The 20107-nt window shown below is 46.4% G+C and overlaps 1 protein-coding gene across 2 annotated transcripts in view; it reads left to right on the plus strand.

Moving 5' to 3' along the window:
- The window catches only part of COL5A1 (collagen type V alpha 1 chain), a 142251-nt gene that overhangs the window by 30956 nt on the left and 91188 nt on the right, over positions 1 to 20107 (plus strand). For both annotated transcript variants that reach the window (XM_030461190.1, XM_030461191.1), the window contains exons 2-4: positions 3674 to 3841; positions 9916 to 10129; positions 10761 to 10923. In XM_030461190.1, coding sequence (XP_030317050.1) covers positions 3674 to 3841; positions 9916 to 10129; positions 10761 to 10923 — 545 coding nt within the window. The remainder of the gene's footprint in view (positions 1 to 3673; positions 3842 to 9915; positions 10130 to 10760; positions 10924 to 20107) is intronic.

The raw sequence follows: 20107 nt of genomic DNA on the forward strand, positions 1-20107 counted from the left end.
CTGGGGTCCTTTTGGGGATATTTCTGTCTCTGCAGCCCACAGCTGAGTCCAAGCAGGCAGTTTGGCTGTGGTCAGGAGTGGCAGAGCAGGGTTATTCTGACCTTGGGTTGGCTGGGGTTTCAATTTTATTTCAGTAACTGCTCCCTGATCTGCTTTATTATTGGTGTGTAAGAAAGTGGCTGTTGGCCAAGTGGGGATGGAGTTATAAACTTAATATGAACTGGCACTAACCCAGGTTTTAGCAGGTTAATTAATTCATTAGGAATCAGTTTAACACAGAAGGATTGATCTTGTAGTGAAAGCTTTGGTCAGCCAGAGAGAAATCAGGGATTTAATTCCTCCTTTTGCCACTGTTGGTTGATCAGCAAGTCATTCATCTCTGATAAAATGGGAAATAATTCTCCTTTCTGGTTGTATTTGAGGACCTTACTTGCTGCTGGCTGCAAGCTTTTGGGGCAGACTTTGCTTTGGTTTTGGTCTAATTTTGGCTGTCTAGGGTTTGCCTATGTGTCCTGGGGTACACTGCCAAGGGCAGCAGGGATGGAGCTGCAAGTGTCTTTGGGGAACCCTCGAGTGAAAGAATGATCCTGTGTGTAATGCTGCATAGTGATGTTATTCATAAAGAGCAAGTTAAAAAAAAATAAATATAAAAAGCTTTCATAGAAGAGCTAATTGAGTTCTTGGAAGAAGGCCAAGCTTGTAAGGAATACCCTGTAGGGCCTGATTTGGTCAGTCTGGTCTCTGTCCTCCTGCACATGGTGCTGTCAGAGCCCCAAACAGGAGACTGCTGAGTTTGGATTTGGCTGGAAAATCAAGGAGAAATAAATAAACCCATTGGCTGAGGAGGAATAAGAGCTGCTCCTGTGTGAAGCTCATCTTTCTGGAAAAGAGCTGGAGGCTTGCATGCTGCTGAAGTCCTATTCAGACCAATGCCCTTAGTGATGAAGTGTGACAAGAGTGGGCTGTGGGGCTTCAGCTGCCTTCTCACCTCCCCTTGGATTTCCAGGAGCCAGAGAGGTGATGCCTATACTTGTGCACAGGTGTGAACAGAGGTTGTTTCCTCTCCTGCTGGTTACCTGCATGCTTTGCAGCTTATTTGTGCTGTTATTTAATGCCTGGCTTTGACCCCATCCATTGCAGTTATGGATTTATCAAGGATCTTCATAGGGAAGGTGAATGTTGGAGGAAGGTGCTTTGCAGATGAGAATGCTGCTCTGAGGATGGCTGGAGCTTGCTCAGAGGGCTCTGGGCAGCTTGTTCTGGAAGAGGTCCAGCTCCCTTCATCCCTGCAGAAGCTTTGGGCAAGTGGTTGCCATGTGGCTTGCAATTGGTGTCAGTGTGTTAACAATACCCAGAGCTGCTTCAGTCATCTGGTTCCATGTTACAGCTCCATCCTGTCCTTCCCCTGCCCAGCTTGAGCTCTGAGGTGATGACCAGGAGCAGCATTTAACTCAGGAGGACAGCCCAGCACCAGATTTTTCTTTCTTCCCAGGTGACTCCCAGGGGTCCCTTGCCAAAGGACACGATGGTCACAGAATTCTGTCCCAAAGCAGCAGAGCTTTGGGATGATGGATTGATTCTTCTGAGGAGCTTTCTGGTCCTGCAGACCCTCCAGCTCTCCATGGGATGCTTTATGCCCAGGGATATGAGTGGGGCTCCAATCCCCCCTGCAGCCAGGATGAGGACTGGGCTGATGTCAGGACTCTGGAATTCCCATCCCCTCCCCCTTGCCTTTGCCTTTTTTCCCCTCTCTCCTCCCTAAATCAGTGCTGGAGGCAGCTCCAGAGCTGGCTGATCCCAATCTCTTGGAGCACAGGGAGGTAACTGGAGGGCTGGCTGGAGCTGGGGTGTTATTTTATGGAGCTGTGTTGGGTGCTGATGCTTCTACAGGAAATAAAACAAGGGAAAAGGCAATGGCAGGGACAGCTCAGATAAATGTGTGGCATCCTGTCCTGTCTCCCAGGGGTGAGAGAGAAGAGGAAAGACCCAGCTGAGTGCTGCCTGGGCCAGGCTCTCTCTCTCAGCTGGATTATCAGCTGCACTCCTGGCTTGGCTTTGGCATCTGGTTGTAATCCCTCACTGAGAGCTCAGCTCCTCAGGACACTGGAAACTTGTAAAAACTGTCTAACAATGTATGTGAATTTTCCATGCAAATATTAAGCTGGTCTTCTTGGTAACCAAAACGTTTTAATATTCTGGGAGATCTGGTTTTTTGTTTGGGTTTTTTTTTTTTTTCCCCCATTGCTGGGGTGTCCAGGGATGCAGCCAGTTGCACATGGCCATGGCAAATCCCTTGCGAATCTTCTCCCTCTCTTTCCTCTGGCTTTTCAAGCAAGATGCTGGATACCACCCTGAGGCCAATATTAATTTTTTTTCCCCTTATGTTATTTTCCTGCCCTTTGGGAGGTCTGACCTTTTTTTTTGTTTGTTTATTTTGTTGTTGTTTTATTTTCAGCAGCAGTGATGCCACACATTCTTGAATGCAGCTGAGCTGTTTGTGACAGTTCTGTGAGCTGGAAATAAGCTTTGCAGCCATGCAGAGTGGTGAAAATGCCCTGAGAAGCTGCTGGAAAGTGGGGCAGGCAGCCCAGGGGGTTTATCTGCTGGATCATTGCAAACAGCAGAGTGTCTAATGCAAGGCTGGCCTGGAGGAGCTGAACAATCTCACTCTTCAGGGAAAATAATGGCTCAAGTGGCAAAAGAATGCAGCTGGGTTGCATTGTCCAAGCAGGGCTAAAGCAAGCTGTCATCTGCTCTGGGCACTGCTGGGGCTGTTTGAGCCTGGGTGGTTCATCTTTCTGACAGCATTTTGCTCCAAGGATGGAGTCAAAATTCAAAATAATTTCTTTTAAGCATTTCGAGTCAGATCTGGTTATTCCACTTTGGGAGATGCCATCTCGCTTGACACAAGCAGGATCAGATTAGGGAGTTAATGAGACATCATTTGCATTATTTAATTGGTGTTCTAAAGACATCTGGAGGTGAACCAGCCCCAGCTTGGCTGGTGTGGGGAGAAGGGGGTGTCAAGCTCTCTGTTAACTATTTTAATGTCTGGGGCAAAGACAGACTCAGCACATGGGCCATAAGTGTGAATTTACAGGTGTTTGCTTTGCATGGTGTGTGTAATCCTCTGGGGATCTTGTTCAGGTATTTGTTCCAAAGCAATTTATTTTTATCAAGTAAATTAAGGAAAAAAAATGGGAAGGGTTGCAGGGGTGTAATGGTTACTTCTTCATTTAAGGCCTTTCATCTAATTAAATTTTTTGTCTAATGCTTAATCCTCAGGATGTGCTTGAGTGATGGAGTCTGGATGATAACATCCAGAACATACAACTCTTATAAGTAATGAGAATATAAATATATATATTATATAATGAGAATTCTATTCTGCCTTCTGCCCTCCTGCACACCACTGCTCAGCTCTTCCTCTCTGCAATGAATCAGTCCCAGCTTTGAAGCTGGTATTTATATTATACTTGTATTGTATTTATATTGTATTTGCAGATGTACTGAAAACATTTCATCTGTTCTTAAAATTCTTTTTTTTTTTCATCTGTTTTCAAATTGTGAGGAACGATTTGTGTGAGGCAGGCTAACCAGAACCTGGATCTTAGCAAATGCCAGTCTTGCTGCCTGCTAATTCTTTTTTTTTTTTTTCTTTTTCTTCTTACAGCTGATCCTGCAGACCTCTTGAAGGTGTTAGATTTTCACAATTTACCCGATGGTATAACAAAAACAACAGGGTTTTGCACAAGCAGAAGATCTTCAAAAGAAGCAGATGTGGCTTACAGAGTAACAAAAGATGCTCAGCTTAGTGCACCCACAAAGCAGCTGTATCCTGGTGAGTCCCCAGCTTTTTTATTTAGTATTTATTTATATTTATATTTTTTTTTATTTATTTGCTTGTTAAGTGGAAATATCTGACCCTTTTCTCAGGTTCTGCACATCCAGGGCACTGTGTAATAATTCCTTGATGGTCCAAGTGTCCTTGCAGGGAGTGATTCTGCTCTTCCAAGGGGCTGCAAATTTCCAGCCCTCAGATCCCATGGGAGGAAGCTGCTCTTTCCCTGCAGATGTGACCAATCCTTACATCTGGTCCCTCCTTATATTAGAAAGTTTTTTCTGTCTCCTTGTCACCGTGCCACCCAGCTGGGGAGGGAGAGCTGGAAGATGCAGAGGAGCACAGACCCCGTTTTGTTCTGTGTTTGGGGAGTGCCAAGCACAGTGGGGTCTGAGGCTGGGGCTGGGGTGTCCTCAGTACACAAATAATCACCAGAGAAAAATAATGGACTGCCCCACAAGAACAGATGTCCCAGGAAAAGCTGTTTGAAGACATTGGAGGTTCATTAAAGAAGGCAGCAAGAGTTCACAGAGCCCTTTAAGAGCACGGGGGCCACTGACCTCTCTTTGGCACACAGATTTGGAGCTTTTTAATTTTTCAAGCCAATAAATACTTGAAAATGGGGTTTTAAAAAAAAGCCTGGACGCATGGACCCAAACTACTGAGAGCTTTCAGTCTTGAACATGGAACCACAATCCCAAAGCTGTAGAGGAGCCTGGATCCCTGTTTGATGTGGGGGGATGCTGGGAGCAGGCATGGGAGGATTTGGGGGGTTTGGGGAGGAAAATGTCTTTGTGGAGGAGGGTTCAGGAATAAGGCAGAAGGCCCTGCCTGTAACTCATCTGTGTAGATGACTCCTGGGGCAGGCAGAGGGACGCAGACACATTCTGCTTTGGTGCCTGTGAGAGCATTAATGATACCAAATGCATTGGCTAAATCAGAGGTAATGTGGCATGCCACAACCAGTGGTTTTTTAATTACCAACCTGTGTCTGTCAGACCCAGCTTGTCAGGGGCTTAAATGAGGGCTTGGAGGCTAGGCTGCTGATGTGCTTGAGTCCTTCAGTTTCCTTCATCACCCAGGTTATTTCCAGACTTCATTAGTGCCCTGCTGTGACAGTGAGCAGGTGAATTGTGTTTGATCTGGGGTCAGCAGGAGCAGAACCTCTGCCTTGCACACAAACTGAGAGCCTGACACCAAGGTGAGAGCTGCTGGCAGGTAGCTCTGTAGGGTTAACCCTATTGAAGGAGCTGCTCAGTTTTGCCTGAAGTCCTGTTCCCTTGCCCAGGGTCCTGTTCCCTTGCCCAGGGTCCTGTTCCTTTGCCTGAAGTCCTGTTCCCTTGCCTGAAGTCCTGTTCCCTTGCCTAAAATCCTGTTCCTTGCCTGAAGTCCTGTTCCCTTGCCTGAAGTCCTGTTCCTTTGCCTGAAGTCCTGTTCCCTTGCCTAAAATCCTGTCTCATAGTCTACAGCAGTGCAGAATAAACCTTCTCTTTATTGTTGTCCAGGGCAGGACAGTCCTGTCTGACTGTAGGTCACCTGGATATGGGAAATGTTCATCCTAAAGATACCATGCAGTGACCCCAGAGCCCATCCAGCTTTCTGTCCCAAGGCTCAACCCAACCAATTTGCTTTTAATCACTTTCATGTGCTCTTTCCATGCACCTGAAGCAACTCAAAGTTTTGGCCCAGCTGGTATCTCCAGGCTCAGAGGTCCTCGAAGGAAATGGTTCCAGTTTGGAATATACAACTGGAGTGGATTCAAGGGCTTTCCAGAAGCTGCTGAAATCTTAGCTGATTGCCTTCGTGTTATGGAAATCAGCAAACAGTGGTGACCCTGAAGATCTAAACTCAAGGTTGGAGTATTCTGGCTAATTAAAGCAGCAAGGAGACTGGATGGTTCCACTTACTAAAGGCCCAAGAAGTCAGCATAAAGAGCTGAACTCTGGTCCCAGGACAGAACTTGGTATCACAGGGGACTCTTTTGCTTTTGTCCCCCCCTTACAACTTCTGTGTCCTCACTGAGCTTTTGGGTTGTATCTGCTGTCTTCCTTGGGTGATATCTGGATGGGATCACCAAGCAATTTTCCAATCATTTCATCATCTGGACGACCAGAGGGTGATGGAGGCAACTCTGGAGACTTGGAGTCAGTGAGAGTGCTCTGCTCCTGGCTCAGGAATTAGGAAGGGAAGAGTGGAGAAACCCCCAGTGCTTTTCATCAGCTCAAGAGATGTTTTCCCAGTGCCTCTCCATAGCTAGATGTGACTTCAGCTCACACCACCAAATGGAGAGAGGAGATAAAGACATCCAAGGGGGAGAGGAGATAAAGACATCCCAGTCATGTCTTGTACCAGGGGAAATGTGTTTTGAGTCATTTCAGTCCAGCAGGTGGATGGATTGCAGCAGAACTTTCCCTCTCTGCTCCAGAGCACCCAAGGCACATGTGTGCTGTACATAATATTTTGGGTTAATTAGAAGTCAGTGCTTTTCCAAGAGGGGAAGTTTATGGGCTTTGCATTCTGCTTCCACAGCCAGCAAAGCAGGACTATATATAAATATATATATATATATACACATCTAAAAGCTTGTCTGTTTTTCAAGCCCACAAGAGTGAGAAAATCTGCTGAGATGCTCTTTGTCCTTGCTCCTTAAATAAGTTCTGCTTCCCAGCAAACCCATGTTCTTCCAGCAGAGGCAAGAAAGGCAAATTTTACAGTGGCAGCCAGGAAAATGTCATTTGCATTCTTGTAGCAAACTCTGTATTCTCCACACTGCCTGTGGGTGTCTGCAGATATATTTAAGAGCTTAAAAAAATCTCTATCAAAGCTTGAACAGTCATTCCAAAAGTGAAGTGAGTCTTCTTAGAGGAACAAAAAGGCCAGAAGTTGGTGATGCTGCTGTTTTCCTCTGAGAAGTGGCTCTGGAAATGAGACAACACAAGAGTTTTCCAAGCTCTGGAAATCTGACACAACAGATCCACTTTCTGTTTGTCAGCAACTGGAGCAGCTGGTTATTTTTTGTATTTTATTATTTATCTTTTTCTCTCTTAAGCAGCTTTTTGGCCTTTCTAGATCATCTGTGGGACTCTATTTTAAGCTGTATTTGGATACACCTGCAGGATCTGGGTTAGGAAGTGGTCCCAGCTGTCCCTATTTTGTTAGACCATGAGGTTGCACAAGAACCTTGAATCCCTGGTCATGATGGTCAGGAGGAAAAAAAAATAAATTACTCAGCCTGACTCCACTCCTTCCCATCTTGGGGCTCAGCACAGATTTCATCTGCTGAAATGAAGCTGAAAGCATTGGCAGGTGGGGAGCTGTGTAGGATGGGGACATCTCTGTCCACCCTGCACCCCCTTGGCCCTTTCCATGGGAGTTTGGAAGGACTTGGGGTAAAAGAGCAATGCTGAGCCAAGTTCAGCCCTGGTGCCATGGCATTAAGTGAAGAGATGGATGTGCAGCATCTCCTAGCATGAGTTTGTTTCAAGAAGTGAATGAATATCAGGGCTTAATCCTGAACCCATTGTCAGGGGGGTGTTTCCATTGTCTTGAAGGGGATTTGGGTCAATTTCTGTGTGCTTCATATATTTATGATGATGTATTTATTAGTATTGCTGGCTGTGGGGATGGATTTTCATACATTATTTAATAGCCTGGGTCATTTCTAGCTATGACAGTGAGGGCATTGTTATTTTGCCAGGCCAGCAGAGCAGTACCAGAGTAATGTCAGCTATAATTCATCCACTATGGTTATTTGGGTTGAGAAACTCTCACGTCACCATGGAGACATTTTAATAATAAGGAAAAAAAAATTAAAAGCAGCTTTTTAATGAGTTGGCAGCTTGTCCAAGTTGAAAGGTGCTGTATTGTGGATTCATAATGAAATTTTGGATGTGAACTGTTTTACATAAAAGGCCCAAAACTCTGGCCTGTAATTGGAACCAGGAGGGTGTATGGGCTTGATTCAGGGCTGCAGGAGGATTTGGATATAGCAGGAGGGGGATACAGCTCCCTGCATCCTATGGGAGGCACAAGCATCCCATATTTGCCTCTGCCAAGTATCTGGCTCTTTGTCCCAGGGGGAAATGAGGCTATAATCATGGCATTTAATTACCACCTGTGAGCCCTCCCTTCAGAAACACTGCTTTATGCTTCTTTCCCAAGTTGTTTAACTCAGGTGAGAGGTATTAACAGGGTGTAAACAAGATGTAGGTCTCCAGGTACCCTCAGATGTCCCACTTGGTTTGCCCAGACTGGAGCAGTGCTGGGTTTTGAGGTCCAGCCTCGTGGCTGCAAGGGCCCTGGGTTAGGCTGCTAGACACTCTTTAACCACTGGCATGGTGATAAAAGTTAAAGAATGTCCCAAGTAGAAGAGGAGAGGGTGAGCTCATGGCCTCTTTGCTTTTGAACTTGCTGACTTTGCTGTGACTGGAAGAATTTCCCACTCCTCTATTTCCAGTCCCCTCCCTGGGTCAAAATCCCATGTGCATGAGGTAGGATACCACCCAAAAAAAAAAAAAAAAAGAGCTTGAAGGGATGAAGAAAATCTTTTTGAAGCTTATGGGTATGGAGCTTGACATTTTTTGTGTGTTTTTTGTCTGAGAATGGATCTGTAGTTTAAAAATGGCTCCGTTGTGCTGTGCCCTTCCCTGGCACCCCCCCAGCTGTCCCAGTGCACACACCCCGGGGTGCCTGGCTTGGGGCTTTACTCTTTACACTTTACTCTGCCAGGGTTTAAGATTTCCCAAGCAGATACCTGGAGGCACAATGTGATCCTTGTTTTTGAAAGCCTGGATCTTAAAGGGAAGAACCCCTGCAAGTGTTCCCACTGCTGCAGGGCAGCATCTCAGGGGGTCCCATCCCTTCCCCCCCCATGACCTGCAGGTCCCCTCTGTGTCACGAGGTCACATCTCAATAACTTAAGAAAGCTCCTTTATTAATGTTTCTGGTGGGTTTTAAGGTGTTCTCTTTGGGATGTGTGTCCAGGCTTTTCAGGTTGGGCTCCTCATTTCTGTCTGAACAGTAAAAACCCCCATGGGGAAGTTGCAGCCTGGTCCTGGTGCGACTGGGAAGGAGTTTGGTGTTGACACTTTCCCTGCAGAGAGCTTTGCCTCTGTGTTGATCATACCTGTGCCATGTTGTAATGGCTTTAACCCTCCCAGTTCCAGACAGGAATCACTAGAGATGAGACACAGATGCTTTCCTGAGTGGAGGAAAAGCTATGGAATCTGTCAGATGCTTTTTAACACGCAGACAAATTAGAGCCTCCCACTGACTGCCAGATTTATTTCTGGTTTTGGATTTTGTCTGCACCAACCCTGGAAGCCAAAGCCACAGAATGCTCTGTTCTCATCTGGAGTAGACAAAACTTGATGCAATTTTCTTAATCCCTTAGAACTTCAGTGCTGTGTGTGCCTGACTGGCAGGGGATGCTTCATTTCCTCTCTCCCTCTGACCTCCTAACTTAACTTGGAGACCTCATGAATGAAAAAGACTTTTGATTCACCTCCTAAAGAAAAAAAAAAAAAAACCAAAACCTCTGGGGCACCCTAAGGAAGGGTTAGGTGTAAATAACACAGATTTGAAATAACTTTTTTTAAAAACTCTGGTTTTCTAGCTCTGTGGTCTCATCCCCAAATGGGAGGACACCCTTCACCATCCTTTGCTTGCAGGTTCACTCATGGGGGAACTTTTTGGCTCTGTGAGAGATTGCAGTAAGGGCTGGAAAAAGGTTTTGTGATCATAAATGAACCATCCTCAGGGATGCTCAGTTCTCTGCTTGAGTTTTCAATGTGCCAGGAGAGTGGGCAGCCCCTGGAGGATGCTCCTTTCCACTGGCTTTACTCTGGTGCACTTTGCTTTAGGTTGCAGCCCATCCCAACCCCACATCCCAAGGGGCTTTTGGGGAAATCCACATCTCCAGCTGGCAAGTAAAGTGCTGCCCAGTGGGAACTGGAGAGCTAAAGTGCACACATCTGGAGGGATAAACCTGCAATGGGTCATTAGACAACAGGACTCTTTCTGGAGGGGTTAATTTTCAAGGAAACCTGACTAACCTCTTTGCTTTTCCACTCCAGCTTCCCCATTCCCAGAGGACTTCTCCATTCTAACCACTGTAAAAGCGAAGAAAGGAGGTCAGTCCTTCTTGATCTCAATTTACAATGAGCAAGGGATCCAGCAAATTGGTGTGGAGATGGGTAGATCTCCTGTATTCCTGTATGAAGACCATACAGGAAAACCAGGCCCAGAAGACTATCCTCTCTTTAGAGGCATTAACCTAGCAGATGGCAAGTAAGTGAAATTTTGTGCACAAAGGAAAAAAAAAAACCCAACAACCCAGTACTTTGTTTATTATCAATAGCAGCATGTTGAATGTTGTGTGAAATAGGAGTTATCTCTATCTATAAATGCATAGACAGACTTTGGATTTCTGCCAAGTTGTCCCATCCTTGAACTTCACCCTTAGGTGACTAAATCCTGTGTGTCTAAAAAGGTGGGAACCCCACATCAGTTGGTGGAAATTGGCTGACACTTACTGTGTCAGGACTCTTGGCTTTTGCTGCAAAAGACCCAAAAAATTAAGTCTTGTGAAAGCCCCACTGTGTCTTTTGCAGGATGTGAGGAGGGTGGAAAAGGGGGATAGCCAGGGAATCAGCATTATGGGTCTGTTTTTTTTTCTCTGCCCCTTGTTGAGGTCAAAACTGAGACTGAAGGGTTGGGAAGTGAAACAGCATCATCTGTCAGTACAGCCAATATCAAATGAAATCTTTTAGGGTCTCCCCAAGCAGGATTTTCCTGTGCTTGTAGATAATGAGTGGCATGGAAGTCTCTAGAACATCAGTTTATGAAGTCTTCTCTCCCATGCAATCATTAAACTTGTCCTTGAGAGCCTCTAACACACTGGGGGACTGTGTTCTTTCAGGTGGCACAGAGTAGCTATCAGTGTGCAGAAGAAAAATGTCACCTTGATTTTGGACTGTAAAAAGAAGATCAGCAAGTTCTTGGATCGCAGTGACCATCCCATCATCGATGTCAATGGCATCATTGTCTTTGGAACAAGGATACTGGATGAGGAAGTCTTTGAGGTAAGTCATGGCAGGGAGCAGCTCTGGAGATGTTCCAGGGAGCTGATGAGCTGGGAATTTACAGCTCATTTTTGAAACTTGTCTTGGAGTTTTGCATAATAGAACTCTGTGTGTAATTTTATTTGATTTTTTTTTTTTAAAGCTTGTATTTCAGCTAAGGAAATGTTTTCTGTAGTAATGATGCAAAGGCTGGGCCAGGTGACTTGGGGCTTCTCTGGTTCTCTGCTTCCATGCCCTTGCTGAACCAGCCCCTGCATCTGCAGCTCTTGTGCTCTGGGCTCCCAGGGTTTTAATTCATCTCTGTGTTATGACTCAGATAAAGTTGCAAGGTGGTAAATGAAGGCTGAGGAAAGCTGGTCCCTTGCAAGTCCCAGCTCACTCTGGGGCTATAGGAATTTTCTCCTTTTCCATGTCTGAGCCACTGATTCTTGGTTTCTTGCACCATGACATCAGGGGCCTCTCCTCAGCAGCTTTGGTGGCAGCCCTGTCACCTCCCCCACAGTGGCTGCTTTTAAAGAGCAAAGTGAAATCCTGATGGGTGGCATGTTCCCATGAGCTCTTCAGCTTGAAGCAAAGAGCCAGAGGCTTATTTATAGGCAAGGTACATATGGCAGAAGTTCTCCCCATAGTTCAGCAGCTACTTTAATAGATGCACTCCCCTAGCAACCTCAGCTCCTCTGCTCTGCTGCACTTCTGAGCTTTCATCTGCAGGAGAATCATGTCCCTGATCCTTCTGCTGAGCTGGAATTGCTTCCCTGACATCAGCTCCAGTGCAACAGAGTGTAAACTGAGACCTATTGATCTCCATCTCCTTCCTTTGATTGCATTTCTGGGGAGGAAGAGCTGGATCTCCCGAGCATCCCCAAGCCAGCACAGGGCTGGGGAACATCTCCTGGGGGGGGATAATTAGAGCTGAAGTGAAGCCAGCTCTCATCTCCATTTTGCTGTCACTGGGAAGGAAAGTTCCAGTCTGTTTAACATTACCAACATCTGGGAGCTGGGCTGATGCATAAACAGAGCAGGAATGCACGGGCTGAAGGGTGCTGCCAAAATCCCAGTTAAAGAGTTGGAGCTGAGTCTCTAACTTGGATTAAATTAATAGACATTCCCTGGGAAGTTTAACAATTAAAATGGAAAGTAAAAGCTGGGCTTAGTGGGCACTGGAGTCTCTTTTGCAAGCATTGGATGTTCTGCCAACAATGCCAGCAGTTGTGCTGGTTGCTGGATTTTCAGTGGAATTGCACCATAAAGGGGTGAGATTTTCTGGGGAGCTGCTGCACCCAGGGATCTACTGGATCCCCTTAAAGATCCTGCACCCAAACTGGATGAGAAACCTACACTTTAGACAACTTTAATTCTGTAAAGTGACAGTTTCCATCACTGCCTCTGAAGCTTGAGTTCCCAGGGAGCTTTTAGTGCTCAGGCTGCTGACCCCCTTGCAGGGTAACACAGATCTGTGGGTGACAGTGGCCTTCCCATGGCACTGGCCACAGCATCCTTGCTGAAAAGGACTTACCCAGGGGTGGAAGCTCAGGGGTTTATGAAACTGCCTTGATCTTGGGAGGCCGGGTAAAGAGGAAGCAAATTTTCTCCTGCTTTTCTCCTGCCCTGGAGCCCTCAGCCTGCTCTGGGTATGAAATGCAGCTACAGGATCATCACTTACTGAAAACTGGACTTTTAGTTGTGTTTTTTTTTTTTTTTCCCCTCTGTTTTACAACATGCCACATGGCTCTCAAACCACCCCAGTTCTAGTACTTGTCCTTTTTTCTTTTGTCCTCCTCAGTCAAAGAAGGTTTTCAGTGTATCCACACACACTAATCAAGATACCAGCAGCTTTAAACTGGATGTAATTAATAGGTTTCATGAAGGCAGTGGACTAGAACCTAATTTCCTTCATATCTCAGCAACTTCATTTCCTTTGGCCCCTCCTCTCTCCTTTCTGCAAGCCTAAACAGAGACTGGAGAGGGAAAACTGGGGCTGAGAACAATGGGAACTGGGTGTAAACAGTTAGTTCTGTATTCCTGGAAAGCTGATCATTTCTGGGCTGAATGCAGACTGATGACATGAAGCTGCTGCTGACCTGTAGGCAATTGCAGCCCTCAGCTAACAAGATGTTCCCTGGTGTTTTCTGTGTGGCTATTCCATGTTTGCTGTTGGTTTTTTCTCCTGGAAATTTAAAATAATCCAGTTAGCTGGGAGGGGGTGGAAGGCAGGGCTGGGACAGGCTGTGGCTCAACACTGAGCACTGGAAGCAGTGGGGATTTCATGTCCTCCTTGCTAGGACTAGAATCAAATAAAACCCAATCATGTTTTGGTTTTAAAGCAAAAAGTTCTTGAAGCTCCAGGTTTGGATGGGGTGGGGGGGAGAGGAGCAACAGGCAGGTGCCCGAGTGGGAAGTTCTGTGCTTGCACCCTGCTGCAGGAAAACCCTGGAAAAGGTGGAGGGATTTCAAAATAATTCCCAAGCCCAACATTCTACCAGTGGAAAAATGACTTCCCCTCATTAAAATTCAATTAGCTGGGAGGCTCTGTGGATCTCTGTGCAGCTGGGGGGATGCCAGGGAGGTTTGAAAAGGGGCCAAGCCCAGAGCCCAGGTTGTTACAAGTGAGGTTTGTGCTGAGCTGTTGTCCCAAACCCAAGTTTTCCAACTCTGAGGGACAGGCTCTGGTGCTGAGGTTGGGAAGTGGCAGCTGGGTTCCTGCTGGGCCTGGGAGGAGGAGGCTGGGAGACAGCAAAGGGAAGGAGAAAAAAAACAAGGTGGAGGATAAATACTTTCTGCTTGCAGGCTGTAGGGAAGAGAGGTCCTGGGGTGGCAGCAGCAATGGGGGAAGTCAGAAGGCACGTGGAGACATCTCATTTTTAGAGGGATTAACTGTTTCTTTGATGCTTTTCAAAAAACTGTACATTAGAATCCATGTCTTAGCACAGTCTGGTGGTTAAGTGTTAGGAACTGAGGCTGAAGTTTGGGAAAAGCTCCCAGAAAGCCAAGCAATTTCTGCCTGGATCCCAGGGAGACTTTTCCAAAGTGTCCTGGGGCTGTGCTGGCCTCTCCAGGAGCTCCCTGTTGGGTGCCCATCACCATCCATTGGGAATGGCAGCTTTTGTGCTGGATCCCATCAGTCCTGGTGTGGGGAACATCAAGTGTGAGGCCACCTCTGCTGGCAGCAGTTTGCTGATCCCTAAAACCTCTCTGCTGATCCCAGGTAACTTGTGCTGAGCACTTTGCTATAGTCTGACTTCTGTTGCATATTGTACCCTATCTGTGGGAGCTCTTTTGTGGGATTTCTTCTGGGATTTTCCTCAGAAGATGCTCATGCCCAGGAATCTCTGCTCCATACACAACTCCTCACTGGGTTCAGGGGTCAGCACTCATCTTGCTGGAGTTTGCTCTTCCCATCAGGGTGAACAATCCAACTTAAATATGTTCTCCCTCCTATTCCTCCCCACACCTCCTGGCAAGGCTTTGACCTGTTTAACTCCATCCATTCAGTCCCCGTGTCCCAGGACCCTGCAGAGGGCATCTCCCCATGGGATCTTTTCCCAACCTGCCCTATGCCCTGGTGCTCTGGTGGCAAAGCAGGGCAGGAGGTTCTGGGCTGAGGAAATCCTTCTGGTTTGGCAGATGGGGCAGATGCAGCCAAGTTCAGGTCCTGGCTCAGTGCAGTCTCTGGTGCTGAGTTTCCATCCTGGAGAAATCCCATAGCCCACAGCTGGATCTTTAGGAATGGGAAGTGCTGCAGAATGGCTGGGGCAGGTTAGGGATGGATTAGGTGAACTTAACCCCTTGGCAATGAACTTTTGAAGGGTCTGGTGTCACCCCAGAGGTGTTTGGGTTCTGCAGCAGTGTGTGGCCCCATCCTGCTTTAGTGCTTAGGGTGACTCTATGGACCAGAACCTACAGCTGAGGAACAAAATGAAATGTGTCCAAAGTCCCAGATGTGTCATGACTTCTGTGTTTCTGCTGGAGATTTTGTTTTCTGGTCTGGCAGAAGGAGACTCAGGTGAGTCTGTGCTGGGAAGGGCTGTGCTAAAGGTCCTTAGAATTGTGGGGTGGATATTGGTTAAAGAAAAGTAGGTTTTGGTAAAACTGCTGAAGGGTACCTTGGTAACAAGGGAGTACACTTGGTGGAAATGACTTTTGCTTCATCTGTTTAAAACTTTGCAGGATTATCCCATAAGGTACCTGGTGTTTTGACACTGGAAATAATGTTGGTTTGGGGCAGTGTCTGCTGCTGCAGATTAAATCAGTTTTCCCAGGAGTGGAAAAGCTCAGTGTTTTGTGTACCAAGTACACAAAAGTGTACAAAAAAAAAAAAAGTGTACAAAAGAAGTCCAGTGAAGTATATTGCTTTTTAAGGGTTGTAGCTTTTACTCTGAGCATCTCTGGAGGAAATAGGAGCTTATTTGGTCCAGCCAAGCATCATCACTGTGTCTCATTGGTCTGGCTGGTGCTGTAAAACCAAGTTTTCTTTGCTGCCAAAGAAGGGGGAGAGCAGGAGGGAGACCTGGACACTGCTCTGCCAAGGCAGTGAAACCATCAGGGGCTGAAAAAGTCTTTGCTGGGAGCTGCAGCCAAAGCTTGTCCTGGGATGAGGGGCAGTGTGCTGCTGGGTGATGCTTTTCAGGCTCTTTTGTCTTTGTTGAAGACCAGGAGTGAAATCAAGACATCAGAAATGGAGGGAAAGCAATTTGTGCTGGGGCCAGGCAGAAAGCCTGGGCAGGCTGCCAGAGGTGCTCTTAGGGCTGCTGAATGTTTCAAGACAAACCAGAATTGATGCTTGGATGCTCTCAGCAGAGACATTGGGGCTCTTCAGGTGCTGGACTGTTCAGGTTGTAATTCCAGCTCTCTTTTCATCTTCTGGCTTGTTTATACTTAAAAAACAAACCCAAAGAAATTATCCCTCTGGTTGATAATCCCAGATTTCATTTCACTATCGTCAAGGTTTTCCCTCTCCCTTCCCATGCTCTTTTCTGCAGCATTTCTAGCTCTGGAAAGTGCTCTTATTTTACAAGTTTCTGTCCATTATTTTTCTCTGTGGTTGTAAGATTAGATCACCAGGTTCTGCTTTAGTGAAAGGTGTGCAAATAAAGATAGAGTTCTGTAGCAGGAGGAGCCTTTCTTGCTCCTGAGGCTCCAGGAGCTGCTGGCCTCTCCATTCCTCACACCTGAGTGAGCTTCTCTCTGTGGGTGTGTGTCCCACCTTTATTGGCCCCCTGGTAATAGGGGCCCTGCCCTAACCAGGCACAGGTGGACTCACACCCACTCTTTGGCAGCTCGAGGCACCTGGTTTATCTTGTTTCTCTACAGAGTTCTTATACATGTGGGCACATCTTACAGGGTTGGGTTGGTTTTGTTTTTGGTGTTTGAGGATGGAGAGATTCAGGGCTCCCCTTTTGCAGGCAGACCTGTTGTTAATATATCAAATATTTGCTCTTGGAGGAGGTTATCCCCCAGAGAGTGGGCTCTGGGAATAGCCACACGGGTGGAAACAGCAATATTTTCCAGGCTTTTTCAGCTCATAGGTGCAAACATATTGTGAATCCATGTCTGCTTCACATCTAGAGCCAAACTTGGTGCCATTGCTGGTCCTGTTTGCAGGAGACTCTTGTGCAGATGTGAAAAGCAGGGGCAAGGGATGGAGCATGTGGGATCACTTGTTTGTATGCTCCTGGGGGAAACACAAGGTCCCAAATATCCTCAAACCAGAAGCATCTTAAGGGCCCCGGGAAGGTTTCTGATGAGCGTGGCTTTGAATCCATCACCACAGAATAACTTTACTTGGAAAAGACCTTTAGGGTCATCAGGTCCAAGCATTAACCTGTTCTGCAGGATCTGGGCTCAGGCCAGAGGATCAGGAAGGAACTGCACAGAGCAGAGCTCGTAATCATTAATTAGGTTTTTGTCAACCTTCAAAATCCATTTTTAAAACTAATTGGGGTTTTTTCCTGATCTGAATTTCTCTGTCAAGATGTACCACAGCTAGATGCTCCTGTGTATTTTTCCCTGCCTTGGCAGACTGCTGAAAGAAGCTCATTTACAGTTCTGGCTCCCTCTTTTCCTGGCCCTGCCAAATCTGATTTCACCTCTTTTTGCTGTAGAGCCTTTCAGGGAGTGCAAAGAGTCAATGTTTTACAGCAGCAGCATATACCATGGTGTGAGATGATGGAAAATAAAACATTCTGAGCCAGCATTATGTTTCTTTATTGAAGATGTCTGTAGCTTTCCCTAGTCTCCTAATAATTCTCTGTGTAGTTGCTGGTTTTCTTGTCATTTCTTCTGCTTTTGGCATTTTTTTTTTTTTATTTTATTTTTTTTATTTTCAAAGGGATCCTCTTTAGCAAAATGGGGCACTTGAGACCATATGGATTAAATCACAGAGTCAGGCTCTTCCAGTGCTGCCTAGAAAACATCTGCACTTATTCAAGATTATACCTCTGGATGGGTTTGGATGGTTTTCAGGGTGAGGTTTTTGTGCCAGAGCCCAATGCAGTCAGGCTGATCAGAACTCAAAGGTGAGATTTGGCTGCAGTTGGCAGGGTCCCTCCCCCAGCATCACCTTCCAGGGGTACCCAGGGCTGTCCCCTGGTTTTCTCACTCAGGGAGGGGCAGGACAGGAGCCAGAATAAAAATTAAATAACAGCTTGTAAAAGTTCCCCTCTGCTTCAGGTGGTTTCATTCGGATCCCCAGCTGACACCATTTCTTCTGACCTCTGTCTGTCAGGTGCCAGGAGGGAAAATGAGGATTGGGGTGGAAACATCAGATTGATTGTCTGCATGTGCTTTGCTCAAACTCTTGTTTTTTCATGTTGATTTGCTGGGTAATTGGCAGTTTAGCCATCTGGACTGCAGTCAAGCTTTGTGACTGGGTCAGGGTTGCCTGTAAGGATGAAGCCTTGTTAGTCATGATTACAATATACATTACAATTACACACAGTTAATGTTCTTGACTCTTTTTGATCTTTTTTTATTTTTTTTTTTGGTCAGTGGTAAATTCCACTCCATAAATGGTAAAACCCCCAAATGGTGGCACATGAAGAGAATTAGAGTTTGCTGGTGCTGGATGTCTCCAGGCCTCTGATTGCATAAAGTGCAGGAGAAGATGTGCTCCCTTGTTCAAACAAAACATAAAAGTGCTTTTATTGATGTTTAACAGTTCTATGGTGCATCATTTATCTTTTAATATGGCCAAGTGAAGCATCAGCCTTGGAAATTGCATGATCTTACTGCTGCCTCATCTGGAGCAAAGCCCAAATCCTGCCTGCAAGGATTCACCCCTGGATGTTACCCTCAAGGGTGTCAATGGAAGGGGCTGCTTCCAGCTTCTGGGGATGTGTCCAATGGGGTTTGGAATTCTGGGAGTCCTGATTTCCATTTGAGACACCTCCTTGGGTTAAAATGAATAACCCACCACTGGATCTTTGCATTTGGTGAGATACAGGATGTGCTGTATCTTTTGGGATTTTAAAATAATGTAGCAGCCTGATCCTGGAGCTGTGGGTAGCAACAAGGGGAAGCTGGGATTATCCAAAGAATAAATATTATAAATAATAATAAATAGTAAATAAAATAAAAAATAAAATATTTCTTTATCCAAAGAATAAAAGTTCCTCGTGTCCAGAAGATGGTTTAGATAGGCAGGGTTTGGAGCCTGATGGTTGCCTTGGGAGGGAATCCTGCAGCCTGTTTGGTTTGGATGAGTTTTTTGCCAGGCATGGGGTAGGATGCTGAGTGGGATGTGGGGAAAACTGGCAGTGGGAGGGGGGCTGCTGAGTGATGCCATGCAGGGGTCTCCATCACCACCAGCATCCTGGAGCAGGAGACAGAACAAGCAGCTTGCTGCCCATTTTCTCTGGCCTGGGGTACCTCCTGCTGAGGGGGGGTAATCAGCCGAAACCTGCTAATGAGAAAAACTTGAGTGGTTTCTGGAAGGCAAAGCTCATCCTTCAAAATAATTTCCGCCCGTGGTGGGGTTTGGGGAGCAGAGTTGTGTCTGGTTATTCCTGAGGCTCACCTGGCAGAGTTTTGGGCTGGCAGGCAGCAGGCAGGCTCGTTAGCTGTGATGGATGCTGTGAGGGGCAGGGTCATTACTCTTGCAGCTGATGCCTTCCTTTGGAGTTTGCTTCCCCCCTTTCCCTTGGATAGTGGGAGGAGGAGGGGGCTTGGTTTGTTCCATGGAAAGTCTGAGGTGCAGGAGGCTGATTGCTGAGGCCAGACAGAGTGATGTAATGCTGGAAAACTGCTCCTCTTCAGTGACATCATGCCAAGGGCTGTGGGGAGAGGGATGTCTGCTGAGAGCAGGCAGCAGGATGGGTTCAGGAGCAAAAAAAAAAATAACAATAATAAAAAAAGCTTCACAGGAGGATCCGGATTGTGTTAGAAAGGCACTGAAGAGGAGAGCAAATAGCCATGCTGGGGAAAGCTGATTTTCCTCAGCTTGAGCGTGGGGGCAAAGCCAAATCCTCATTCTACTGGGGAGAAGTTTCCAGCTGAGCTTTGCTGGCAGCATCCCTGTGGAAGCTGGAAAAGAGATTGCTGAGAGCAGAGGGGGGTGGTGAGCCCCCAGCCCAGGCACTGGGTGTTTGCCCTTGTCTGCTAATTCAGGACCCTTTTTCTGTGCACACTGATGAGTCTTATTTGTATAAAAATAGATTTCTGCAGCAGAAGCCTGTGGACAGGAAGACAGGGAAGCATCAATTTTTTTTTTCTTTTCTGTGTATAAAAATTGTGGTTTGTGTTGTGGCAGCGAAGTCACAGGATGCCCAAACTCATCTGAGCCAAAGTGGTGGGAGTGCTGCTGGGTTGAGGAAGAGGCTGGTGAGCACTGGGCTCTGCAGAAGGCTGGCCAGGCAGGAAGGTGGAAAACATTATTTTTATTTTTGTTAAGAAGTTGTTGCTATGAAGTCCCTCTTAGCTGCTGTATTAATATTATAAGCAGATGGTGGGTGCATCTCCTAAACCTGTGAACTCATCAGCCTCGTCCTTTTGGGATTCTATGACCTGGCAATTCTCAAAGTGATGTTTCGCTGGAAGTTGAGGGTTTTTACCACACTGCTTGAAGTCTCAAATCTAGGATTTGTGCACACAGTGAGGACAGAGCAAACCCAAAGAGCATCCTATCCAGAAGCCTCTGAGCTGACTTTGTGTCCAACCCATTCCCTTGTCGTTTGGGTACGAACAAATG

This window comes from Calypte anna, chromosome 17 (genome assembly GCF_003957555.1).
Source record: "Calypte anna isolate BGI_N300 chromosome 17, bCalAnn1_v1.p, whole genome shotgun sequence".
NCBI classification, from domain to species: Eukaryota; Metazoa; Chordata; class Aves; order Apodiformes; family Trochilidae; genus Calypte; species Calypte anna.